Raw genomic sequence first — 25,294 nt, forward strand, 5'->3', positions numbered from 1 at the left:
CCACAAAGAGAGGCACAGGGGCTCTTCACAAGACTTGACCTTGCGGTATGTGTACACAAGGCAAGCCTGCTGGGACAAGCCTGCAAACCCACTGTGGGTAAACAGCCTGGGGCAGCTGCCAGAAGCCAAAGTTTTATGGAATCAAGGGAAGAAATGGCCTGGCAGGACCCCACACCCTCCCTCCCATAGGAAGCCAGCTAAGATTAGCTCTGGTCCTCTCTGCCTGTCCTTTTGGAGGAGGGTCTCCTTTCCCACAGCAGTTTTTTTCCTGCTCTGTTCTCCCAAGGGATCCAGGTGGTTTTCAAACTACAGCAAAGAAAGACCTGAGAATAGAAAAAGAGAAAAGAGACTTCTCTCCACCCCCAAGTACTTCCTGTTCCCCATCAAGTCCTTCCTGACCTGCTGTCTGGTTGTCAGCCCCAGGCTGCTCCAATGCCTGCACCTTTTACCCCATGCTGTCAGCTTCTGGAGCTTCATGGGGTACACTCCACTCCTAGGGTGTGAGGTATCAGCAATGTTACCAACCATAGCTGCCTCCACGTGGGACCCAGAACCAGTGGGATCAAAGGGCAGGGGTCAGGCCCCAAAGAGCTGATGGCAGTGGGGGTTCACGACACACACACACACACACACACACACACACACACACACACACACACACACACACACACACACACACACACACACACACACACACACACACACACCAGATGTTGGGAAGGGGAGGTAGTCACAGCACCTGATGTATTACAGTGACTAAGTCTGCTTATTTGTCATTTATTTTTAAAATATATTTAAACAGCAGCAATCACTTCCAAAATGCAAAAAAAAAAGTTACAATTTTTAGAATAAAATTATAACGTTTATAATGCGAGTCAGAAAGAATTGAAGGTACAACTGAGAATCAAATCACGCAGCACTGGGCATGGCTAGAGAAGCCAAGGCCCACTGGCTGGGGGGGGTCAAGTTGACAAGAGGTCCCAACCAGTGAGGTTTCCACCCTCAAATCATACCCCCCCCCAACTCCCCATTGACGAAGCCAGTGTCCTCTAGGTTAGAGAAGGAGAAGCGTCAAAGAGCTGGCCCTCTGTGGGGGATCCCCCAAACCCAGTCCCCCCACCAGCCAGGGACCTGCTAATCGACCTCCTCCATGTTGCTGTAGGTGGGGGCTGGGCGGTCCACAGGGGGGGCGAAGCGTTCAGGGGCTGTCCGCGTGGGGGCCACGTCGGGGGCCTGGCCAGGGCCTAGTCCCTGCAACAGAATATGAGGACAGGGGTTGGGGGCTGCCCAGTATGCCGCCTGGCATCCCGGGGGTGCTGGCTTGGAGCCCTGGCACCCAAGGGAGGGCCCCAAGGCAGGCGCAGACAGCAGCGGCATTGAGACAGAGAGACGAGATCAGCCTGAACAGTCTCACTTTATTAACACTTTAAATACAGGAAGCTGCTTGGGCAGGGCTAAGCCCCAGGCCAAGGGTAGGAGCAGCAGGACAAACGGACAGACAGCTGGACGGGATACCCACCCTAAGATGCTCTGCCCCTGCAGGAGCCACAGTCCCCACCCTCTCCCCTCAGATGCACACACTGAGGCCCAAGCCCAGAGTTGGTCCCCACCACAGCGGCAGGCATGGCCTGGTGGGCAGGTAGGTAGGCCAGCTCACAGCAGCTGCCTGCAGGCAAGCTCATCTCCAGGGACTCTGGGATACCAGAGGATAGAACACGTTGAGCACGAGGGCCATCAAAGCTGCCACGGTGCCCAGAACAAAGTATCGGAGACAGCCCTCATCTGGTGTGGTAGGGCCACGTGGCGGGGGGCCCACCCAGTCCTGGGGCCCCCAGGGACCCAGGGGCGCAGGCCCCTCGGGTACTGGCTCCTCCTCGGCCTCCAGCTCCTGCCAAATCCGGGAAGCCTACGGCGTGCGGAAACGGCCATCAGCACCCAGGGCAGGGGTGAGGGGGTAGGGGGACCCAGTGTCCCCAAGACCCCTGGCCATGACAGTCCCGCCCAACGTAACCGGTGCTAGCCCCGTACATCCCAGGTCAAGTGGCAGAGTGGTGGACAGGCAGGAGCCAAGTGGGCCATTCGCAGGGTTGTCTAGATGGAGAGCACCACAGTGGGCGAATCTTGATGGCATTTTGGCCTCAAGAAGCTCCCCTATCGACATGCAACTTCCCCACAGGGGTGGGGTGGGGGTGGGGGTGAGGGTTAGCTGGTCAGTTTTTTAGCCCAGGCTTCCCACAGAGGAGACTGGCTCATGGAGGACAGAGCTGCCAACCCCAGAGTCATCTCCTGGCTCCCGCCCACCTACATCCAGATCCTGATCACTGTATGAGTCTGAGCATAGCGGGCTCAAGGGAGGAGAGGACAGCAAGGAGACAAGTCCAGAAAAGAGTTTCGGATGTGCCCACCAACCAGGCCTATGGCATCCCATGTCAGTAAGAGAGACAGAAGATCCTGAAGGCACAGTGGGGACAAAAGCTCACCTCAGAGAGGGTGACGGCCACATTGGCTATGGCCTGCTGGATAGGCCCTGTCCTGAGTGCACATCAGAACACAGGGATGATCACAAGTGAGGGTCTGTGGGCTAGCATGTGGGGAGTGTGCAGAGGGAAAGTTGGGAGGTGTCAGGTACAGTCTGTTCACACCACTGTACCCAGTGAAATCTGGAGCAGCTACTTGGCCCGTAGCCTATGCACACACCAATGGCAGCGTGTTGCTGTGTGTGTACCTCTGTAAGTGTCCCTGCAGCCTAGGAATCGCTCTGGCTAAGGCTTTGATGTAAGGGAACCCTGTCTGTGACTCTTAAAAATCCGAAGGTTCCAGGGGCCTAGGGCTGTAGGAGAGGAAGCTGTGCCCTACCCCCACCCATCTGTGAGTTGGGCCCCACTAGCCTGAGCAGCCTCCCCATGCCTCACCTGGCTGGCAGCAGACTCAGCTGCAGGGCCTAGGTCTGGGTGGTGTTCAGAGTGACCTGCCCGGGGGGGCCTCTCCACAGGAGAGTTCCGCCGGCGGTAGAAGAGTACATAGGCATAACGCGTCACGACCTGGCTCTCGTCTACCGTTGTCACCGTGCTGTCATCAAACAAGCGCCAGCCTATGGCAAGGTGGGAAGAGTGTGAACATACCCTGCACCAACACCCCTACCATCTATCCTGCTGGCTGTGTGTGCCCTCACCCACGTCGCTGCGCTGGCTGCTGCGATCATTGGGCAGACGTGCACAGGCAGTGTAGTGGCCACCGATCATGCCTCCATAGTGGTTGATGACAGCATACAGGTCATAGCTGGGCAGCTGCTCCTCTTTCTGACCGATACAGAACTTGCTCAGGTCCAGGTTCCTATGGTACCAGCCAGAGAGAGGTGAGACAGTCAACAGGTGCCCTGGATGCCGACCTTGGCCCCCATGCCCTGACCACAGTCACGAGAGCCCACTGCTCACCGAACAGGGAACTCCACCAAGTCATTGATCTTGTCACGCCAGATGAAACTGCGAAAGGAGAAGCGCTTGAGCTGCACGATGAGCACATTCGGCAGGCGCCACAACAACAGCTGCTTGGAGGCCTCGCGGTGTTGTTTGCACTGCGGGCAGTACCTGACAGGGGACAGAGGCGGAGTCAAGACCGACAGACCTCCACTCCACTCTTCCCCACTACCTGCCTGCTGCCCTGTCCTCACCAAGCCTCCTCAGGTGCCAGCACCTCAGGCCGTGTAAAGAGGTTCAGACACTGGTCCAGAGTGAAGTGGCCAGCACGGGCAGCCTCACCAGCAGAGCCTGGATCCTCAGCACATTCCAGCTCCTTGGAGGCTACCAACACAAACTCCTGCAGGCGCTCATTGTTCCGCCAGACTAGAGCCAGGCTGCAGTCATCACCCAGCTCTAGTGGGGTGTCTCCTGGAAACGGGCAGGGAAGGGAATCATGCAGCTGTGGAGAGCAGCCAGCCCAACCCATGCCAGGGGTCCCTCCCACGGCCTCAGACACCTTTGTCCTCTAGCCGCTGCTCTCGGTTGGATGCATCAATTCTATAGATAAAGAACTGGGGTGTGTGGGAATTCATGGCTTCACTTGGGTGTTGGTACCCGGGCACAGCAGCTGTGAAAGAACATGATAATCAGAGCTTTCCTGTCTACCAGAGCCTAAATAAGCTTCCTCCAACCTCCCCTGCCCCAGCTCCAGAGCCTTTCACCAGACTTTTACCTTCAGGCCGGGACACCCTCTCACCAGCAGGCAAGGAGCCAATTTCAATGGGCCCACTGGCCAGCATCTCAGAAGAAACTCCACTGGTGCTGGGCACAGGGCCCCGATCAGGGGATGCCCAGGCCCGTGGGACCCCTGTGTCCCCCTCAGCCACAGGGGTCACCATCTGGAGCTCCGGTGGCTGAACAGGGTCCCTGTCATTGTCCCCAGCCTCCAGGGAGCTAGTGGACAGCAGTGTGTTGCAGCCAGGGCCCGGGGACTCCAAGGCCATGCGGCCAGGCTGGAAGGGTGGCTGGAACACACTCACAGAGTACCTGGTAACAGGCAGCAAAAGCAAGTAAGAATCCAGACCAACGTGTCCGGCACCTCTGCACTCCACCCCCACGCCCCACCTACCCCACCTTAATCCAACCACTGGGCACTTACCGGGCATATCCCTCTAGCAGCTGAGCAAGACGGGCATATGTGAGGCGTGAGGCAGGTACACTGACCAGGAAGGGGTAGCCAATGTTCTCAGGGCGGCAGAGGCCCTTATGGTCAGGCCAATGGGTTTTTTGACAGAGCCTGGAGAGAAGGAGGAGGTAAGACTAGGGCCTTAGCCACACCTCTACGCTAGGGCTAGACCAAGGAACTGGGTATGCCAGCCCTGCCTCCCCCAGGGTCTGGTAGAGTGGGGTGGCAGGTAGAGGGCTTAAAATATATGTGCCTTTATGTGGAGAAGAGGTAGGGCAGCAAGTGGAAGGTGGAGAGGAGGGACGGGGGGAGACCACGGGAGTCCTCACTGGTTGCAGTAGCCCACGCGGTAACAACGGGTACAGCGCTTCAGCTTCTCATCCTCTGACTGCTGCTTCCGCTGGCAGGCTGCACACTTGGAGATGGGGATGCTGGGCACCTGGGGGCGCTAGGGTGGGTCGTTTGCCTCAGTGAGGCCAGGGCAGGCAGGAACGCCTCCCTCCCCCATCAGGGCCCTGTGCCATCAGGTTGGCCCCCACTCACCTGCTGCACCTCTAGCACCACCACCCGCTCCTTAGCCAACTCTGGGGATAGAAGCTCGAAGCAGAGGAGTGTGTCGGAAGGTGACACAGTGTCCAGTGAGTGGGAGGGCAAAAACACACGGTGGAAGCGATTCTTAATCACCTGAGGACAGAGAACACACAGATCCTATGTGAGGACAAGCCCTTTCCCTGGCCCTGCCACAAAGCACAAGATGAAGATATGACCTTGATCTTGGGTCAATGGGGGCAGGGTTGGGGATTGTGGCCCAAAAGAAGTATATGCCTCTGCTGGCCCCAGCCTCAGTGCCCAATGGAATAAGGAGCCTGGTGCCTCACAGAGCATGAAAAGACCAGGACTGGGGCAGGTATCAACCATACCAGCTCTCCACACCAAGGGCCTCTACCCGGCTGTCAACCAGTGGGCCCTGTTGAGACTGCACCATGGATACTATGAAGGGGCCGCATTCAAGGAGGCATCTCCCTACCTCTACCCCCGAGGTAAAGGACACTACCAGGCAGCAGGCTAGGAACCTTTGGGGAAAACCGGCACACAGATCTGGGAAAACAGGAGGGAGAAGCAGAATGGATGGAGAGCGTCTATAGCTGGTGGATGGCTAGTCCTGCAGCTCAAGCTCCTTGTCTGAAGAAGGAAGAGCAGCTGGGGGCCAACAACAAAAGGGGGAATAAATCCAGATGATGGCTGGGAACTGAGAACACCTCAGTTACATAGCCCAAATGCCTGGTTTCAACCATGTCTCAACCAATAGCACCCCACCTGTCTTTGTGCAGTCACATGCACGTTTGTGTGTACACATACAGATGCTAATGATCGTACACACGTATCTGCACGCTGCAAACACAGACATGTGTCCATGCGCGTAAGAGCCTTGGGAAGACAGACACACCTCAGCCAGACGCAGGTTCTCAGGCTTCACGTGGACACTCTGAGACAGGGAGTCCAACACTTCACTTGCACTGGAGTTCTCCTTGCTGATGCTCACCAGAAACTGTGGTGACAAGAGTACAGAGTCCATGGTGGGAGGTAGGCCAGGGTCTCTGCGAAAGCCTAGCAATACGGGCTTACTTCTCACCTTGACGGGCTTGCTGTGGGGCTCCCGGGCAAAATAGAAGATGGGGAGAACCTTTTGCTTCTGTGGCAAGGGCACCGGCAGGTACAGGAATGGGTCAAAAGTGATGGAGACCTGCAAATGTACAGTTGCCACTGGGTGGCCACAGAGGGAGTGGGGGGCAGGAAGCTTGTGCCCTGAGAGCCCAATCCACGCCCTTGGATGGCTCTCAGGGTCTCACAGCCAACCAGCAAATTCTCAGGCTTGACAACACTAGATGGACGAGGAGAACCATTAGGAGAGAACAATCCCTCTTTCTGGTAGTTGAGGCCTTCCTCAGCCAAGCCGCTTTAACCATCTGCCTCTCATGTGCACACCTTGTGCCTTTCCAATCTTACCCATCCCCACCCCACCTTACATCACCCAAACATCACTTTTACCTCAGTCAGGAAGCCTACCAAGCCTGACCTCTGCAGCCCACACAGGGCCTAAGGCCTCCCCCTCACCTTCTTTGCCCAAATCTTGCCCTGCAACACCTGAAGATGCACATGCCTCTGACCCCATTCTGACCAGGCTAGCTAGGACAAGCTGGGGGTGTCTTTCTAGGAGAATCCGTCACACCTTTGCGCACACGGGGCACACCAGCTTCGACTTGTACTGTCCCTGAAATAGGTCCACGATGAAAGAGTCATTCCTCATCTTGTGCCGCTGCCAGGCTTCCTCAGCTACCACCTGAGGAGCAGAGTGGTGAGAACCGAGGAGACCTGGGGACAGGGACGTGCATGAGACATGCCCACCTCCGCCCCCAACTCTGACCTCATCAGGTCGCCCATCTGAGTCCACAGTCTCCGTGTAGGGCTTATTCTGAATACGGTTCAAGTCCTCGTGCAGCCCATCCAGCAGGAAAGCCATGAACTCCTGGGCATCGTGCTGTGCATAGCCTGTGAACTGGCTGGCCTTGCTCGCCACAATGGCCTGGAAGCAGGGGCAAGATGTGAGCATGGAGCCCCAGCACCTACAATGCACCCAGCTGGCTAGCCCTTCCCACCCTCTCCAGCCAAGTTAGGAGTGGCCACAGATCACCTTCAACTTGGAGGGCTGGAAGGCATGGTGGGTTCCCTTCCACAGCGCCCGGAGCAGCACAGCAAAGCCGATGGCCAGACGCCCACCAGTCCCCAGTGGGTTGTTGTAGTTGATCTCGGCCTCAAAGGAGCGGTCTAGGGACAGCAACCAAGGAGAGGTGTGAGCAGGGGAAGATATCCCCCATCCCCGGGGCTCTAAGCCCCCGTTCTCACCGTGGAAGAAGTCCCGCAGCTCCCGAGTATTGGACAGAGACTGGATGACGCTGTTCATGAAACAGGTGTTGCCTAGATTGACAAGGCCAGTGAAGCCCGGCAGACACACCTTCTTCTCTTCCTCCTCCTCTTCCTCCACGCTGTCTCCACTCACCGGGCTGTGGGGCATTGGAGGCACCATACATGTGGGCTTGGGCTGTGGGAGCAAGAGGGGCATGAGAGAGCAGCCCTGGGTCTCTCCAGCCTTCATCCTTGGCCCTCCCCACCAAGGATTCTCACCGATGCCAGGTGTGGCTCTGGCTTTGGGGCTACATGCTCCATGGGGGTGCGGGCTGCCACACCATCTAGGCCTGTGTCCTCAGATCGAGCCTTGGGTTTCTCCTTCTCCACAGCCCGGGCTTCCTCCTGGCCTGTCAGGGGGTGGGGGGTACCTCCCGGTGGGGCTGAATCCAGAGGGGTTGGACCTGTCGGCACGGCTACCTTTGCACCACCCACTGCACCTTAAAAAGGGGGAATGGTGGGGCTGGTGGTTAGCAGCATGTGGCACGGGGTGGGAGTCTGGGTCATGAGGACTGGGCAATGAAGGGAGCTCGTGTGCAGACCTCGTGTAGCTGGGGCCTCCAGACCCCCCCAGCGCTGACTCTGCCGCTTGTGGAGGCAGATGTCGATGCGAGAGGCCGTGAAGCAGAAGGTGCACTGCTCTGGCTCGATCAGGTTCCTGCAGGAAGAGGCTAAACTCAGAAACTTAGGTGGAGGGGATGCAGGGCTAGATGGGTCAGGGGGATGGAGCCCAGGGTGGGACTTGCACAGTGGTGGGGCTGGGCACCACCCACCTGAGCTTCACCTGCCAACGGAAGATGGTGTGGGGCCCACAGCCCGGGTGCAGTCTCAGGAAGTTTCCGTCCCTGTAGAGGCAGAGCAGGGGCAGAGGGCAGGAGAAGAGGCAGGAGAAAGAACGTGAGACGCACTATCCTGCCTGAAGCACACTGTCTGCCCTGTGTGTCTGCCCACCCACCCACCTGGTCTGGAAGATAAGCGTGAAGTCCTGCTCGCGGAAAAGCACTCGAGATGTGTCCCTGCAGATTTCCTTCACGTACACGTGCACCACCACTGAGTCCGGCCCCTTCTCATACGAGTCATTCTTGACAAATGCCAGGTTCACCATGGACTTGGGCTCTATGTTGAGACCACATCTCAGCACCACCCAGGACAGGTTCCAGCCTGTTCCTACTCTACTTCCTACCCACCCACCAACCCTGCAACCCAAACTAGAGCTCTGCCTGCCCACCCCCAGCCCCACCTTTACCATCCACCAAGGCTGCAGCATCTGCTGCCACTGCCATCTCCTCTTTGGAACGATCATCTTTCTCAGAGTCTCTGCTCCGGGCCATGACTGGGGACACTGGGTCATTCCTGGGGGCTACTGCCTTCTTTCCTGTCAAAAGTGCTAGATTCTCCTCTGAGCCCAGGAGGCAGGTCTGGGGGTTCAGTGGTGGTACACGGAGCTGTTCCTCCACCTCAGCCTGTTCATGGCGAGATTGTGGGCAGGATCAGCCCTGGGTCTGGCAGGCAGCCCCCCACTGCAGTCCACACCCTTCCCCCTCACCTCCCAACTCCCAAGCAGGCACCCCACTCTCACCTGGGTGGCCGGCTCAGCCAGGAATTGGGGGGCATCACCCCGGGGTCCAGGGCCATCTCTGGACCCTTCCCCCTCCGGCCCTCTGTGGAGATGCACAGCCCTCTTGGCACTGGGCCCTGCTTGGGCCCCAGGGCCAGCCCCTGCGCCTACCTCACCACGGCCCTGGGCCCGCTTCTGGTTCCGGGCCTCCTGCTTAGCCCGGCGGGGCTCAGGGCCTGGCTCCAGGGCAACAGGAGACGGCTCCTGCCCATTCTCCTGGCACCGCAGCCCTGGCACCAACTCCTGGGTCCCAAGAGGTTTCTTCTGCCAAAGATACAGCAGTCAGGCCCTGTTAACTACACTGAGTATCCCTACCCTACTCTGCTCTGCAACTTACCAGGAGAGAGGGCCACGTGAGCAGAGGCACCTTCTTGGGCAGTGACAGCTGCAGGAGGCCACCTTTGCGAGCCTGCACTTTGGTGCAAGAACTTTCTATCTCAGCATAGAAAACACCACCCCACTGCCGACCACCTGGCAACAGAGTGGGAGGAGTGAGCTGAGGTAGGGGATATCAAAGGATTCAAGTATACTGCTGGGCTCAAAGCAGATGGACATACCTGGAAGCCGCACCACACAGTCTGTGTCTGTAAAGGCAGCATCTACCTCCTCCAGCCGCAGGGGACCGGCTCCCACACGCAGCTTGACAAACACCTCATCAGCACTCTGCCTCCAATCAAGCAACAACTCTACAGAGGGAATGTCAAAAAGATTGTGAAAGTTTCCATGAAATTTTGATGGGAGTAAGCAGGTACCAGACACCCAGCCCTAATGCAACTGCTCTAGATAACGGCTATATCCCCAGTGCCCCCTCCTCTCCCCTAGCACTCTATCATCCAAAAGGCTTATTCATTACTCACCGTCTTTGGTCGGCTCCTCCCGAGTGAATGCTGACCCTGACAACAAAGGAAAGAACAGGGAAAGGATGATGGACAGGCAGCCTCCAAGACTATAACATCCCACCAAACACCATCTTTAAGACTTCAGCCAAGTACCCCAACTTCAAAACTGAGGCTCTACCCAGCCTGCCATTGGTCCTTCTCTCAGCATCAGACCAGGATGGAAGGAACAGCAAAAAAGTCATCTCCCAATCCCCAATCTGTATGCTCAACAGGAAGGGAGGAGGGGAAGGCCACAAGCACTCCGGGAATGCCACTACCACCTCTCCTAGGATCTCCATCCTTGTTCTCCTGGTTTGCTCGATCCTTCTGCTTCTTCTTACTGGTGGCCTCCTCCAGTCCTGGGGGCCCTCTCCTTGGGCCTGTGGTGCTGGCCCCGCCAGACATCTTGAGCCGCTTGGGTGACAGCCAGAGTGCCCCGGGGTCGGCAACGGTGTCTGGGTCAGGGCTACGGCGCTTTCTTCCTGGCCCAGCTATCTTGGCAACTCTTTGTGGACAAATTCTCCAGCAAGGAACTGACAGCCTAACGAGAAGGGGACAAGTGATCACTACCAAAGCCCAAAATTTGCTCCTTGGTTACACCCAGGGCTCAGCAACCTGGGACACTTCTAAGCCTATGGTGAAATATCTCTCTACTACCTGATGTAGCCCTAGATACTCTCAGACTATTCCTAAGGCGGAATAAATAACGCAAGTAGAAGCAACCACTTCTGGCTGAGCCTCCTAGATGCCTGCCATACAGACCCACAAAGAGAGAAGCCTCACTGAGGAGGTGTCAGGTCAAGGCAGCCATGGCCTGGGACCAGGCTCCTCCAATCTGGAGAGGAGCCATAGCTCCAGCCCACAGGGCTGGCACACTGAGCAGGGTGCTCACTTTTCCTTCACTCTCACTGGCTGCTTAGTCACCACCCGAGAAGTAGGAGGAAGGCAAGAAAGGAGGAGACAGACAATTAAACAGCAGGAGGACCAGGCTCTGTGGCTGAAAACAGGCCCAGCCCAGGTGCTACCACTGCCCAGGCATCATCTCGAGGTTAAGGAGCCCCACCTGCCACCTGCCAGTTCCCACCCTCCTCTGAACCTGCTTCTGTGCACTGCTTGGTTTTTGTTTTTCTTACATCTGGAGAGATTCCCCTCTCCAGCTGCTCTCCTATGCAAAGAGCGGCCTGCAAAAGCTAAGGTGAAAAGGGTATTCAGATGTCACATTTCCCTTTCAGCAGCATCTCTGCCTCAGGGTGGGCATGCAGTCTGAGACTGAAACAGGCAGTATCCCCTTCCTTCCCATGTCCACCCCCTCATCAGCTCTTAGCCAGTTTCCCACAGACCCACCAGTGGATTCTGGGCTGTTTCTCCATCCAAAATAAAGTTCTCAAAATTGAGATAAGGGTGGGGATGAACAAACCATGGATCCAGGACCCCTGGCAGGCTCAAGCATAGCCTGAGACAGTAGTAGGACAGATAGTGACTAGTCTGTGTTCCCCAGAGTGTGAGTGTGTGGGAGTGGGGAGCGGAGGTTTGGCGGGGGACGGGGGGATTCTTCTACGGGTCAGATGTGGGACTGGTGGGCTGGATCTTCAGTGACGACAGGTCCAGAATCGAGGGGTGGACATCTGCTACCTCTTTGCTCCCAGGCCCCAGCTGAAGGTCGCGTCCCTACCCTCTCCTCCTGGGACGTTGAGGAAGGAAAGGGGCTGCCTAGAGCCCCAAGGTGGCCTAATACGGCCGCGCGGGGTTACTGACCACAGACCAGCGCCCCGGCCGGGCTGCGACCCAGCTCCAGCCTCCGAACCCTGGGCCCGCCACCACCTCCTCCAGGAAGCCGCCCTCGCTCGCCGCCAGCCCTCTTCGAGACGGCAGGCCGGCCACAGGCTTTAGTGTAACGGCCCCGCCTGCATCAGTGGGCCCGGCACGCCGCAGGGCTCGAGGGGCGGAGACTGGTACGGCCCGTGACCTTGAACAGGTCGCCTTAGGCCCGCGCCTCGGCCTCCCCGCTCCGGCGAGACAGGCCAGCAGCGGCCAGCCCCACTCACCGAGCTAGGCCGCTGCAGCCAGCCCTCTTCGGGCCCTGGCAACCCGCTCTCGATTCCGGTTCCGGCGTCAGGTCGGTTCCGGTTCCGGCGCGCCCCTCCCCCGTCCCGGCGCCGCCGCCACCACGGCCTCAGCTGCTTGTTTTGTTTCCACTTCCAGCTACGGCCGCGGGTGCCTGAACGCAGAGCTGGTGACGCACTTCCGGCGGGAGCAGCTCCGGGGCGGGCCGAACGGAGGAGGCGGGGCTCTGGTGCTTTGGCCTCGGTGGGGCCCTGCTGGTCGCAGCTTCTAGGTTCCGCCCAGAGACTCCGCCCTCCCCAAATCAGAGTCGGTCACACAGCGGGGATTCACACTGGTTTATTGGGGGCCTTGCCAGGCTGGGGACTATTCCATGCACAGGCAGTAATAAGTGCGGGGCGAGGCTGGGGACTGGGGTAGGCCTCGGGTAAGGGTCACTGGCAGGTGTTGTAGATCTGGACCTGCAAGTTGATGGCTTGAAGCACACTGCGCATCCTGGCCTCCAGCCCGTCCAGCTGAGCCGCTTTGCCCTCCAGCGCCCGCTCGTTCTCCTCATAAGTGCCTTCCAGCTCTAGGAGAGACAGGTCTAGATGAAGGGTCCTTCTCCCAGAGTCCCACATCTCTGGCGTCCCATCCTCACCTTGCAGCCGCTGCAGCTTGTCTTGAGCAGCCTGCAACAAGCCGCGAGCCTCATCCCGCAGTTGTTCTGCCCGTGCCTGTGCAGCCAGCACACCCTGGGCCTTGCGCTCGGCCAGGGCCCTCACTGTCTGGTACTGGTCATCTAGTGGGCCCTTCAGCAGCTGCAGACATAGAGGTCCGGGGCAGGGTGGTGGCCCAGTGGAGGCCCAGCCTCTACCCCCACCCCTTCCAACTGGCTCTGCCTCAACCCACCTGTTCAGCTTCCCGGGCACGACCCTGGGCACTGCCAGCTGTTTCTTCAGCGCTAGAGGCTGCCAAGCTATTTCCTGCTCGCTTCAATTTCAGAGCCTCCAGGAGACCATCCAATTGCTGAGCCCGCTCACCTGCAGAGCTCAATGCCTTCTCTGTATCTGCCATCCTCTCCTGCACCTGCCACGGGTGGGCCTAGGGTTAAACAGGTTTATGCAGCATGCTCACAACCTTGCCCCACTGATGTCCCAGGGAGACCACACCTGGTGCAGGGTCTGCTCTGTGTCCTGTGTGTCAACCACTGCCCCCTGGATGGCACCCTGAGCAGCACCCTGTGCCCGCTGGGCCTCCTCCAGCGCTGCCTGTACTGTCTCTGCCTTCTGTTTCTCACCCTCAGCCCGGCTCCTGGAGAAGAGAGGGAATCAGGACTTGCAAGTATCAGAACTAGGTGTCAAGGATGGGGTCCAAGGTTGGGGTCAGACCGTGCCCGCTGTGCATCCTTCAGTAGCTGCTCTGCCCGATGCACGTCTCCCACAGTATGCGCCAGGATCGTGTCCACATCTGCCAGGCTCCGGACCCGCTCTGCAATCTCGCCTGCCAAGTGCCGGATCTGCTCAGGTGACGCTGGGATGGAGAGCTCTAGCACCCGTGTGGCCACCATCTCAATGCTGTCAGGATCAGCCCCCTCCTCTATGGGGACACAGGCAAGGGCTTAAGGACACAGATTCCCCAGCACGGGCATGGGGACACAGTCTTGGGGTATGGACTCAGGGACCACACATGGGGTATGGATTTGCTAATAGGCATAAGGATGTAACCACAATGACAGGGACTATACATGGGACATAGATGCAGGGTCGTGGACTTGGGGACTACATATGGGCACGGGCTCAGGGTCCAGACACCCTGAGCCCTTGCCCATCTGTGGTCACAAACACAGGTACAGTGCAGGCCCTGACCCAAGTATGAACACAGACATGGGGGAAACACCACATGGCCTGGGCCACAAGGGAGGCTCACGGCTGAGGAAGTCCTTCACACTCTGGATAAGTTCCCGCAGTTCCTGGTTGGCCTGTTCCACCTGTCCCCTGGAAGCATTAGCCTTGTCCAGGGCTGCCTGGGCCCGCTGCTGTGCCTCGCCTGCCTGCCGACGGGTCTCAGCTACCTGGCTGAGGATGCCACCACCTTCTGCCAATGCCCGCTGCAGTTCTGCCTGTGTGTGGCGGGCCCGACCCAGCGCCAGATCCGCCATGGCTGCTGCCCCACTGCAGCTGAGGCCCCCACAACGGGGCTGCCCATCCTCGTCCCGACAGCCAGCACCCCCGCAAGGGCTCGTAGCACAGGGTGCATCTCCCGGGGACCCACACACCTGCCAGGCACAGAACAAGTCAGGGTCTGGGGGAAGGAACAGCCACACCCATATGTCCCACCCGACACTTGTGCCTCACCAGTTCATTTATGCCTGTCAGGCTCAGGGCATGGGTACGGGCAGAGAGCTCGCCCAGTGCCTGCTGGTTGGCCATGTGCTTGTGGTTGAAGTCCTTCTTTCGGGCACCCATCAGCACCTCTGTCCGGTGCCGTGTGCCTGCTGAGTTGCTCACCGGGCTGGGCACTGTCAGGGCTGACATGTTGGCACGACGTTCTGCCTCTGCAGACAGGCTGTGGGCATGGCGGATGCTGTCATAGGCACCTAAGTCGGGCAGAGGCAGGCAGTCAGCTGAAGATCAACCCTGATCCACCCGCCTAGTTGACCAACAACTCACCCAGGAAGTTTGAATGCTTGAGCAGGTCCAGATGCTGGTCAAGCTGCCGCAGTGTGAGATTAAGTGCAAGCCCGTCTCGCTCTAGACTGCTTAGTGCATGGTTGGCATTGAAATTCTTGTCCTGCACATCTGTGAGCTCTGCTTCCAGCTGGGTCAGGTGCTCAGTGGCCTCCCCAATTTCACGCCTGCATGGGGTGATGAGGAGATATTATTTATAGAGACTTCAGCCCTAATGCATCGGGCCTCTGCCCCATCCCACCATGTATCCTCAGGCCCGTCCGCACCGCAACTCCTCTGTGGCCTCCACGAGCTGTGCAGTGGAGGCAGCTGAGGCGTTACGGGCACCGACAATCCCCTGCACAGTGCCCAGCTTCTCCTGCATGTGCCAGAAGCTGCTCTCAAAGGCACCCAGCACACCCGTCTGCTGCAGCTCCTGCGCCCACTGCTCCAGGCGCCGTGTACGAGCAGCCAGGTCCTGTACCACACGGTCCCAGTCCCCGAAGCATGCGTGGCAGGGGTGGCAGGCAGGAAAGACGCCCGAGAAGCCACGGGCACACTGGTCACAGCGCACGCCAGACATGCCCAGGCGGCAGCTGCAGTGACCTGTGGAACGGTGACACTGAGGTGTGTCTATCCCACGAGGGTCACAATCACAGGCTGCAGGAAAAGGGAAGACCACAGAGTTAGGGCGCCAGTGGGGCATCCTTGGAAGTCCCCCATCCACCCTGGCCCCACGAGACCCCTTACCGCGGCACTGCAACCCAGGGTCTCCCCAGTGGAGCTCCTGGCACTCAGAACAGGTTCGCCCACCGAAGCCAGCACGGCAGTGGCACTGTCCTGTGAACTAGAGTGGGAACAGGGCAGAGGTCAGTCAGAGGCTGAACCCTCAAGATGTGAGGCAGGCAGCTGGCCCCATCTCCCCAGGGATCCACAGGAAGGTCCCATACCTCATTGCAGGTGGGGCCTCTGGCTCGGCTTGGGTGGCAGGCACAGGGCTGGCAGCCATGGCCACTGGTAAGGTTCCAGAAGTTGGGGGCACAGCGGTCACAGCTAGGGCCCTGGACATTGGGGAGGCATGGGCACTGCCCACTGCTTGGCTCACAGTTGCACCGGTCAGTGGATGGGCACTGCTGGGGATCTGTGCCCAGCAGGTTGCAGGTGCAGCCTATGCCAGCCAAGATGAGCACACTGGTTAAGGAGAGCTGGAGCAGGGAGCCCCACCTCAGCCACCCCCTCCATACCCACACTCACGGTGACAGCTCTGTCGGGCAGCCTGCCCATGGAAGCCAGGCTTGCAGTGGGCACAGTGCGGCCCCTCTGTGTGGTGTAAGCAGCGCAGGCATTGCCCCGAGTGGGAGTCACAGGCATCAGGGTCCGTGGGGTCAATGTTACCACTGCATTCGCATGGTTGGCACTGGCCGCCTGGCCTTGATGGGTCCCCAAAGTGCCCAGGGGCACAAGCTTCGCACCGCAGCCCTGCCCACGGTCGGGGGAAGGCGTGAGTGCTCAGCCCAGCTGCCCCACCCTGATCCCACGCCTGCACCTTACCCACTCACCTGTGTAGCCTTCCCTGCAGTGGCACACGATCTGCTGGGAGTACCCATCCCGATGGCAAGAAGTAGCAAAGTGCCGCCAGCTCCCGGGGCCTTCAGGGCAGGGACAGGGCCGGCACTGGCCCCCATATGGCAGCCGTGGGTCCCCGTGGAAGCCAGCAATGCACCTGCAGGGAGAAGGAGGAAGAGCTGTGTCATCCCTGAGCAGCCCGCCCACCCACCAGCTCACTCATAGCTGCTTCAGGCTCACCTTTCACAGTGCTCACCCCCTGTGTGGTCACGGCATCCCAGGCAAGCGCCTGTGTGGGGGTCACATTCGTCTGCATGCCCGTTGCAGACACACGGCCGGCAGCTAGGGAATCCCCACTGGCCACGCTGGCAGCGGTCGCAGCGAAGCCCAAATGCACCAGTTTGGCAGGGGCATTGCCCATTGGTTGCTTCACACAGGCCGCTGAGTGCCCCCTCAGGGCTGCACTGGCAGGCTGGGGGCAAGGCAGAGGCTAAGCCAGGGAGAGGGTTTGAGGGGAGTTTGGGTGAGGTCACGGTAGAAGGTCAGGGAATGGAAGAGAACTGCAAGTGACCAGGGCTGAGAGTATGGGGTCCAAAGCAGAGTTGGAAAAAGGAAGAAGCAGAGCCAGAGGAAGGAGGGAGAACAGTAGTGGCAGTGGGGCAGAGGTGGGGGCGGTGTGTGGAGAGAAGAACAGGAGAGACAAAGGGGCAGGTGATACCTTGACAGCCTGTGGGGCCAAAGCCATAGTAGCCAGGGGCACAGAGGTCACAGCGACGCCCAACCACTGCATGTTTGCACAGGCACTGACCACCATGGGGGTTGCACTCAGAGCTCAGTGAGCCCTGGGGGTCACACTGACAGGCTGTGGGGAGAGGGGACAGGGCAGGTCAAGCTGAGCCCATACACCTCCACCCCACCAGCCAAACCACAGGCACTCACGCAGGGCTCCGTTGTAGACCAGTGTGGACAGGCTGATGAGGAGGGGGGCGCAGGCCTCAGAGGGAAGGGTCTTGCTGGGCACCAGACCCTCCTCGTGGCAGCGGTAGTGTTCAAAGGTGGCACGGCGCTCCAGAGAAGCCGCATCACCCCCACTAAACATCTCCAGCACCAGGACACGGGGCAGCAGCACCAGCTTAAGAGATAAGCAAGGAAGAATGAAGTTCAGACCCAGGACCATGTTGGAACTGCCAGGACACTAAGCTTAGCACTGCCACAGACCTGCCTCTTCTGTCACAGACCCCTTCTATACAGTCACCACTACAGGACCCATCCCACAGGCCCTGCCATCTTGGTTGGTGTGGGAGAGGGAACTATTCACCGAGTCAATGAGTAGGCTGGGTCCAGAATAGGGGGCCTCAGGCTGGGCACCTCCTCCTGTTCGCACCAGCTTGAGATGCAGCTTGTAGGAGATGCCAGGCTCAAGGCAGACAGGTCTGGGAAACACCATGTACCTGAGGTAGGCGAGGACAGGTATGGGGTCACCCAGGGTTCCCGTATCAATCATCTTGGGCCTCCCCACCCCACACACAGCAACCAAATCATTGGCCAAGAAAGATACTAGGGCTGGGCCAGGCCAAAAACAGCTGGACAGCCTGACGGAGAATCTCTACAGAAGATTCCCATAAATGTGCCTTCACTGGGATCATCACCTGTGCAGACAGTCTTGCTGAGAACACTCCATACAGCCTTGCAACCCCAGAGCATTTCCCTGGCACAAATGCTTGCCAATTTTCCCTCAATGCCCTTTTTACGCTTCCTCCAACCTCGACCTCCAGCCTCCAGTCACGGCTCCTCTTCACCAAGACTGCATCACCTCCCCTCACCCCAGGTCATTCCCATCAGCCTGCAAACCCATGCTAGGGTTCTTTTATCCCCCCTGAAAAAAATCTTTGCTCAAGATTCGAGTCTCTCCCTGGCTGCTGCTTTGTCTTTGCTCTCCTGACCAACAAACCCCTAAAATTTAACTGTAGTCACTGCCTCCACTGTCTAGCCTCCCACTCCAGGGGAGCTTTTGCCCCCTCCAGCATGCCATAGAGTCAGCCTGTCCCAAGGTCACCAGTGACCTCCATTTAGCCAAACCCAGCGGCCACTCCTCTATTCTTATCTGCTCCAGCATCCAGCAGCATGCAGTGAGGTCAGTGCGCCTTCCTTCCTGAGACGCTCTTCTCTTGGCTTCTGGGACCTTGTGCAGACTCCTGATTTCTCCCCATCCCCCAGCTACTCCCTCTCTACTGGGCTCTAACACTAGAGTACCCCAAAGCTTGGTTCTGCTCCTCCTTCCTTTCTCTGGTCATTTAATCTAGATCCACCTCTTTAGGGGCAAGTCCCAAATTTACATCTCCAACCTGAGCCCTCCAGTAATTCCAGACACAGAAGTCCAACCACCCACTGGCCTTGTCCCCCATGTCTAAGCATCTCAGAACTGCTCCTTCCTATGTCTCCAGCTCAGCGAAGAACACATGCCATCCAGATGCCCAAGCCCCAAACCCTAGAGTCACCTTTCCACTTTTTCTCCCTTTCCTAAGCCATCAGCTCTGCCACTGGAACCCTCTGGAAACTTCCTTTTCTCACCACCTCAACTGCTACACCTGTGTCCAGCCCACTGTCACTTAGCTAACTCAATAGCTGCCAGCAGATCTCCCAGCTTCCACCTTGGCCCTTTAGGTCTATTCTCCTCTCAGAAACTAGGGGAATCTTTGCTAAACATAAGTCACAGTTGGCAAAATGTCTATAATGGGTACAGCCAGGCTCATTATGCTAGTCTCTGTTTCTATATATTTTTATTTTTACATGATAAAAAGTTAAGAAAAAAGTGATGAAAAAAGATACATGAAACAAATACTACCCAAAATATAATAAAGCCTTAGTCAGACCAGTTACATCCCCACTCAGAGTACTCTGACACCCTCCCTTCCCCCCAAGGGCACTACCTATCCTGACAATCAGTGGGCTCCCCTTATTTCCTGCCTTGGCCTCTGGAACTTAGACCCCTGAAGGAGCAGGTCTTGTTCTGTCTACTTCCTTCCTCTGACCAGTGCCACGCCCAGCAGCAGCTGGCAAACAGTACGCAGGAGGAGGAGGCACTTGAAGGAAGGAACAGATGAATGAGCAGGGGGGTCTTCCAAGTGCCCTGCAGGGAGCTTAGGGCTGACCCACAACCCCCCACAGTTGTAGGTGCTACCATTAGTGTCCTCACCTGGTGCCTGGTTGCAGAGTCCCTGGGATGTGGTCATCCTTGGGCAGCACGTGCCCACATGGGCTGTGGGCAGATACAGGCCCTGGGCGCTGCACAGTCAGTTCCATCTCTGCCCATTGCTCAGGTACCTAGGGGAATGGGGTGATGGATGAGATGCTCCCACACCCAGAGGGTCAGCTCTGGGTTAGGTGTCACAAGGTCTGACCTGGGGCTCCAAGCGCAGTAGTAGGTCATAGTCCATGGCTCTTGGTACAGAGGCCACCAGGAACTCCAGTGCCTGGCCTTCCCGCAGCCTAACAAAGCCTGGGCCAGTCCAAGATGGAATCCCCCCAGGGGTCACCAGGCGTGCCACCACATCAGGTACCTGGGAAGTAATGAGGCTGGGGGTGTGGGCTCAGGCAAGGCACTGCCTCTTTTGCCACAGCCTGTCCCCAAACCCCAGCTCTCTAGTTGAGGCCCTGCCCGAGGCAGACACCCTCCCTACACCAGGCACCACCCATAACCCTGTCTCTCCAGCCATAGTATCACCCATGCCCTGTCCTTCAACAGTGCCCCCCTACCTGCCCCCGAGCTTCCTCAGCCTCCCAAGTTAGGTGGTCAAGGAAGGGCCGGAAGTAACCAGGCTGCACCTGCTCACAGCGTCGCCCCACCATGTTCTGGCGGCAGTGGCACTGACCTGTGGCCTCGTTGCACCTGGGGAACACATGGTTACTCAAGAAGGATCCCCTTTCCCGCCCAGGATCTTTTCCCACCCCTCCCAGGGCCCCTTATACAGTACTCACTGGGGATCCAGGGCACCACCGACATCACAGTCACACGGACGGCAGCCAAGTAGGTCGTGGCTCAGGCCCCAGTGGCCAGGCTGGGGGAGAAGAGGTTGCTGAGTGCCAGAAATAGACCCCCCTCTCTGCCCAACAGGGAATCTAATGATGGCTCTCAGCCTCTACCACCCCTTGGGGAAAGCATGGCCCCCCGACCACTGGCTCCCACGCTTGGCCTCCCAGACCTGAGGCCTCTCAACCAGGATCGGACCCAAAGCCCTCAGCGCCCACCCAGTGGGGCAGGGACACCACTCCCATCCCTATCCTCTGAGGATAAGTGCAGAACTCCAGCCCCTCCAGTCGCACCAGGCAGCGGTTGCAGCCACGTCCAGTCACTAAACGCTTGCAGAAACAGGCTCCACTGTTGCGGTCACAAGGGGTGCCCCCTGGCACTGTGCCCCGTGTATCACACTGACATTCTGTGGAGAAGGAGACCCATCAGCACTTTGGGGAGCTGGGGCAGTGCTCGTGTCCAGTTGGGTCCAGAGTAAGAGGTCAAGGATTAAGGTCAGCACAGGAGTTAGGACAGGAAGCACATACGCTGGCAGCCTAGAGGGTCACTGGCACTGAGCCCAAAGAAGCCATCACGGCACTGCTGGCAGCGAGAGCCCACCACATTTTCTTTGCAGCGACACTGGCCCGAGACCAGCCCCAGTGCAGGATCATCATGGGGATCACAGCGACCACCGTCTTGGGAACCCATGGGGTCACAGTCACAGGCTGAGAGCACAAAGAAGTGCAGGGTTACCCTTATGCCAACTAGCCCAGCACCAGTCATCTCTCAAGCCCCCACCCTAGATTCCCAGTCTGGCTCCACCCTCCATCCCCCCACCCCAAATCCCTGCAACCTGCACAGCAGTCTGGCACTTCAGCTCATACCCCAGGATCAGCCTTCCCTCTCCCGTGTCCAATTCCAGCCTTACAGCGACACACGGCTGGGTCTCGCAGGTCCTTAGTTGGGTCACGGTAGAAGAAGGGTCGGCAGAGCTCACACTGGCGCCCAGCTGTGTTGTGCTGACACCCATCACACACACCTCCACTCACGTTGCCAGATGCCAGGTATATGGCCATGTCGAAGTGGCAGCTGTAGGTATGCCCATGGCACTCACACTCTTGGGAGAGGTGGGGGAAGAGCAGGGCAAAGGCCACTTGAGGGACCATGTCCTGAGGGTAAGGGGCTTAGGGGCCCCCAGTGCCACCTTAGGTCCCTGCCACAGGCCAGAATTTGTGGGTGGGGGTTCAGGGACTTTAAGCCTTCAGCATCATACTGGGCCCCTAACCAGAGCAGACTGTGGCAGAGGGTTGAGGGAGTCCCCAGGGGCATCAAGACCAAGATACCCTTCAGGCACAGCCTAGGTGTTAGGGGCTTAACCAACCAGCTCTAGGTTCTGCCCAGGGCACAGCCAGGCCACAGAGTCCTGGGGCTATGAGGGCCAGGGTCTCACTTACTCCTGCAGGCGTGACTGTGGCCGTCCTCAGCCGGATGCCAGGGCAGATCATGATGGAAATCCTGACACTGCTCACAGTTGAAGCCACGAGTGTTGTGTTTGCAGATGCAGGCCCCATGAACCTAGCAGGGTGGGTAGGCAAGTGGTCAGCACTGTCCAGCCATGCCTGCCCCTGCCCCCAGCCCTACTCCAGCCAGTTGAAGACCCTCACCATGCCCTCAGCATGGGCTGGTGCCCCTGGGGCGGGTGCACACTGTGAGGCGTGTCCATAGCAGAAGCAGTTGCCACGCACAACCAGCTCATACAGGGCATAATAGTACTTCTCGCGGATCTCCCGCCGTGGGTCAAGCAGGTTGTCCCCGAGCGTGTGTAGCCGTGTCAGGTTCACCCGTAGATTGGTGATCTTTAGCAGGTCTAAGTGGGGGAAAGGGGTTGGGGGCCAGCTGTCCAGGCAGGCTCTTGCTGCCCCATGCCCACCCAGGAGCTGAAGCTGCCATGGTCACCTTGGGAGACCTCCTGTCTACAGCTATATGAGCTAAATTGGACTTGGCACCTGCCCTAGGAAGCACCCAGAATAGCTACTGAGGCCCCAGACAGTCATCACCAGCCGGACGCTGGGACTGCGCCAGCCTCAAAGAATGGAACACTCACTCTGGATCCATGGGCTATAGGGGTCTGGAATAGGGATTGCAGGGTCCAGCACACGATAGATGACCTGGAAGGGCATAGAGTCATTAGAGACACTGGACCTGCCTCATGCCCGTCGTGCCCCCCTTCTGCCCCAAGCCCAGATCCCAGCCCTCACCTCGCCTTCAGTGGATGGCTCAATCTCTGAATAGCGTGACTCACAGACTACGTCATCCCAGTGCCGTGGGGGAGCCAGTGGGACTCCTGGGAAGTCAGCCCCACAGTCATAGGAGAAATATCTGTACACGTGCCAGGTGCGTCCAAAGTCTGCTGAGCGCTCCACCAGCATGGCAGCAGGGCGAAACGTCTGGGTGGGGAGCATGGCTGATCAGCGGGCACTAGGACCCAAGTTCAGCCCAGGCCCATCAAGAGCCCTGCCCAGCTGGGGCCTGCCCTCAAGCAGCTCACAGACAGGTGGAGGTGACCAGGGGAAGCCAAGCAAGGATCAGGAAGGGAAGCCACCTCTAGTGGGGAGACTCAGCGGTCACGGGGCCCAGGGAGGCAGCGCCTGACCCAGCCTGGGATTGAGGCAGCGTGTACAAAGGCCTGGAGGGGGCAGGCAACAGAAGGTGTGGGAGGTGAAAGAGCCTCCCATCCAGCCAGGGCACAGCATATGAGCACAGGGAGGCTGGGCTGAAGAGCTGGGACTCTGTTCAGGGGCAATGGGGAGCCAAGCAGGGTGCTTCAAGCAGGCTCCCAGACACGCGGGCACCTTGAAGGTCATAATGAGGTGCGTGAAATGGAACTCAGCCTCCAAGTCCAGCTGGATGGTGACCACGGGGACACCTGGGGCAGGAGTCGGAGGTCAGGGACTTGAGGCTACTTGGTGGACAGCCCTGCTCACCCATACCTCACCCACAGCCTCACCATTCTCTGACTGCCACCAGGCTGCCCGGCGCTGTGGTGTGAAGCTGGTAACTACATTCTGGATGCGATGGCTGTTTGGGTTGTCTCTAGCAGAGAAGGGGCGCCGGGAGTCACACAGGAAGCATTTCTTCTCGTCCTGGGTCGGGTCAGGGTCAGGATCAGCGTTAGTACCTCAGCCAGTGGGCACCACCCTAACTCAGCCCCCCACCTCAACTCCAACCACACCTGCAGGTGACTGACGATGCAGTAGGGCTGGGGCCCATGCAAGCCACAGGTGGATGAGGCGGTCAGTCTGTCAGCACGTCCCACCAGCAGGTCCCCTGTGGCGGGGTAGCAGCTTCCCCGCGAACAGCCTGGCACATCCGGGGCCAGGGCCTGGGCCAGGGCGGTGGCCGGCACTGGGAACAGGGGGTCAGCTGGTTCTGCTGCACTCCCACCCCATAGCCCCAGAGCCAGCTACCCCAGGACCCACCATCACATCCCGCAACCCCCAGGCCTTCACCAGGCCCTCTCACCGCTCAGCAGCAGGCCCAGTAGAAGCTGCCAGGGCCCAGGCTGTCCCCGCAGGTCCCTCCCTTGTTCCCCTGCGGCCCGCTCCATCCTGAAGAGGAGAGGAATCAGGATGAGGGGGGATGAGAGGTCTGGGGCCCATGCCCATCTATCCCCTCCCTTGAGGTCCCGTGTTGACTCTGCCTGTGTGGGTCCTTGGCCGATTCCCCACTCGGTCCTCTGTCTGTCCGGCGGTCCTTCCACTAGCTCGGAGTCCGGCGACTTTGAGCAAAGTTGGGAAGTACGGCAGGAAGCAAAGCACGGAGCGGATCTCGGGCAGGAGCACGACATCATGCAGAAACCCCCACCTCTCTGGAAACGACCCTCACTCTAGAAACTAGACACAGGCTGGCTCACCTGCAAATCTTTATTGTGCCCCCATGCCCAGGTCTGCACAGAGCCAGGGGAACACAGGGTTTGGGGCCCTTAGGCCACTATAGTTAGGGGACGCACCAAGCAGGGGCTATGGCATAAACAAAGAAGAGGAGTCTGATCTTTGAGACCTCAAGTGGCCCATGGAAACTAGCCTTTGTCTCCAGTGTCGTTGGTGCTGTGGAAGTCACCATCAATTAGGCTTTTCAGTCCCAGGGCTCCAGCATCAGTGGGGAGGTGGAAGGGTGCACTCAAGGTGTCAAGCTCCCCTATTCAGGGATGTGGGATGAACAGCCTGGCCGGAAGGACAGGACAACATACGGGTAGCGGGGGAGATGGAGGAAGGCCATCTCCTGCCCAGGGTCTCCGCTTCCCCCAATCACTACAACAAGTAGGCATGAGAAGAGCTCAGTTTCCCACTATGAAAATGAGTGCTGGTCACTGACAACAGACCAGAGCAGTAGCAAGCAAATCCAGATCTTATGGCTCTTCATCCACTCCGGGCCTTCTGGCCCACCGAGAGCTTCTGAGCCCGGGCTTGGAATGCGCGCTGCCCAGAGCCCATGCCCCACCCAGGCCCCTGGGACTGCGGTAGGGATCACGGATTCTGGGGGTCTGTAGGGCCCTGTCGGGGTGGCTTTGAGCTGCCACAGCTGCGCCCACTGTCTGGGGTCAGGTGGAGAGTACCCCAGAGGTGTAGGCCCAGGGGAGAAAGCTGGGGTTCTTCAGGGGAATCATTAGGCTTCACAGGGAGAGTCTGGGCAGGGGGGCAGTCAATCTGCTGGACTTGAAGGGTTGCTGGGAGTCGCACCAGTTATGTGGAGGAGGGGTCTCCAGACACCCAGGGGGTCATGTAGTTAATCTGAGGGGCTCAGGGATATTAAAGGGGGCTCAGAATTGGAGCTCACTCAGAGATAAGGATCTATCAGGATCTCAGGGGCACCTGATGGTCTCAGGAAGTTTTACTTGACGCCC

General features: G+C 58.6%; 2 protein-coding genes across 20 annotated transcripts; both read right to left on the reverse strand.

The window, feature by feature from the left end:
- Positions 1-761: 761 nt before the first annotated feature.
- On the reverse strand, positions 762-12,264 carry USP19 (ubiquitin specific peptidase 19). Of its 18 annotated transcripts, none has more exons than XM_022573192.2 (27): positions 12,150-12,264; positions 10,383-10,645; positions 10,084-10,119; positions 9,784-9,912; positions 9,564-9,697; positions 9,188-9,490; positions 8,855-9,071; positions 8,568-8,724; positions 8,382-8,453; positions 8,151-8,266; positions 7,828-8,048; positions 7,549-7,744; positions 7,337-7,470; positions 7,070-7,228; positions 6,875-6,985; positions 6,278-6,388; positions 6,092-6,193; positions 5,188-5,328; positions 4,974-5,092; positions 4,618-4,755; positions 4,192-4,505; positions 3,976-4,086; positions 3,671-3,887; positions 3,435-3,587; positions 3,173-3,333; positions 2,913-3,091; positions 762-1,251 (listed from the first exon to the last, which is right to left on the reverse strand). In XM_022573192.2, the coding sequence occupies exons 2-27, from the start codon at positions 10,507-10,509 to the stop codon at positions 1,135-1,137; spliced, it is 3,975 nt and encodes a 1,324-aa protein (XP_022428900.1). In that variant the 5' UTR covers positions 10,510-10,645; positions 12,150-12,264; the 3' UTR covers positions 762-1,134. The 18 variants fall into 18 exon arrangements, with proteins under 18 accessions (XP_022428900.1, XP_089775420.1, XP_089775418.1 ...); XM_089919294.1 differs by lacking the exon at positions 12,150-12,264 and adding an exon at positions 11,860-12,132 and having other exon boundaries at positions 7,828-8,042; positions 9,188-9,487; XM_089919292.1 differs by lacking the exon at positions 12,150-12,264 and adding an exon at positions 11,860-12,132 and having other exon boundaries at positions 9,188-9,487.
- Positions 12,265-12,472: 208 nt separating this feature from the next.
- On the reverse strand, positions 12,473-25,288 carry LAMB2 (laminin subunit beta 2). Of its 2 annotated transcripts, XM_089919277.1 has the most exons (33): positions 24,087-25,288; positions 23,914-23,999; positions 23,624-23,796; positions 23,399-23,534; positions 23,244-23,317; positions 22,650-22,838; positions 22,496-22,559; positions 22,056-22,258; positions 21,846-21,966; positions 21,320-21,508; positions 20,937-21,116; positions 20,703-20,815; positions 20,358-20,437; positions 20,136-20,268; positions 19,781-19,939; positions 19,576-19,703; positions 17,698-17,830; positions 17,319-17,511; positions 17,098-17,241; positions 16,620-16,851; positions 16,373-16,536; positions 16,068-16,292; positions 15,764-15,981; positions 15,564-15,660; positions 15,101-15,473; positions 14,817-15,001; positions 14,502-14,743; positions 14,074-14,422; positions 13,536-13,743; positions 13,317-13,458; positions 13,057-13,233; positions 12,806-12,965; positions 12,473-12,736 (listed from the first exon to the last, which is right to left on the reverse strand). In XM_089919277.1, exons 1-33 carry the CDS (start codon positions 24,239-24,241, stop codon positions 12,600-12,602), a joined length of 5,562 nt encoding a protein of 1,853 aa, XP_089775403.1. In that variant the 5' UTR covers positions 24,242-25,288; the 3' UTR covers positions 12,473-12,599. The 2 variants fall into 2 exon arrangements, with proteins under 2 accessions (XP_089775403.1, XP_022428885.1); XM_022573177.2 differs by lacking the exon at positions 24,087-25,288 and having other exon boundaries at positions 23,914-23,998.
- Positions 25,289-25,294: the final 6 nt, after the last annotated feature.

The sequence above is a fragment of the Delphinapterus leucas genome, chromosome 10 (genome assembly GCF_059928025.1).
Source record: "Delphinapterus leucas isolate spDelLeu-1000000601 "Yukka" chromosome 10, BTC_Dleu_Yukka2, whole genome shotgun sequence".
In the NCBI taxonomy this organism is placed as follows: domain Eukaryota; kingdom Metazoa; phylum Chordata; class Mammalia; order Artiodactyla; family Monodontidae; genus Delphinapterus; species Delphinapterus leucas.

Bases quoted from the DNA above. Each gene is read 5' to 3' on its own strand.
- USP19 (XM_022573182.3), bottom strand. From the start codon at position 10,509: ATGTCTGGCGGGGCCAGCACCACAGGCCCAAGGAGAGGGCCCCCAGGA. The intron at 5,093-5,187 runs GTGAGTGGGGGC...GACCCACCCTAG, and splicing joins TGGTGCTAGAGGTGCAGCAG to CGCCCCCAGGTGCCCAGCAT. The intron at 3,092-3,172 runs GTGAGGGCACAC...ACCTTGCCATAG, and splicing joins CAGCCAGCGCAGCGACGTGG to GCTGGCGCTTGTTTGATGAC.
- LAMB2 (XM_089919277.1), bottom strand. From the start codon at position 24,241: ATGATGTCGTGCTCCTGCCCGAGATCCGCTCCGTGCTTTGCTTCCTGC. The intron at 17,512-17,697 runs GTGAATAGTTCC...TTATCTCTTAAG, and splicing joins CCAGCCTACTCATTGACTCG to CTGGTGCTGCTGCCCCGTGT. The intron at 17,242-17,318 runs GTGAGTGCCTGT...CTCTCCCCACAG, and splicing joins GGTCTACAACGGAGCCCTGC to CCTGTCAGTGTGACCCCCAG.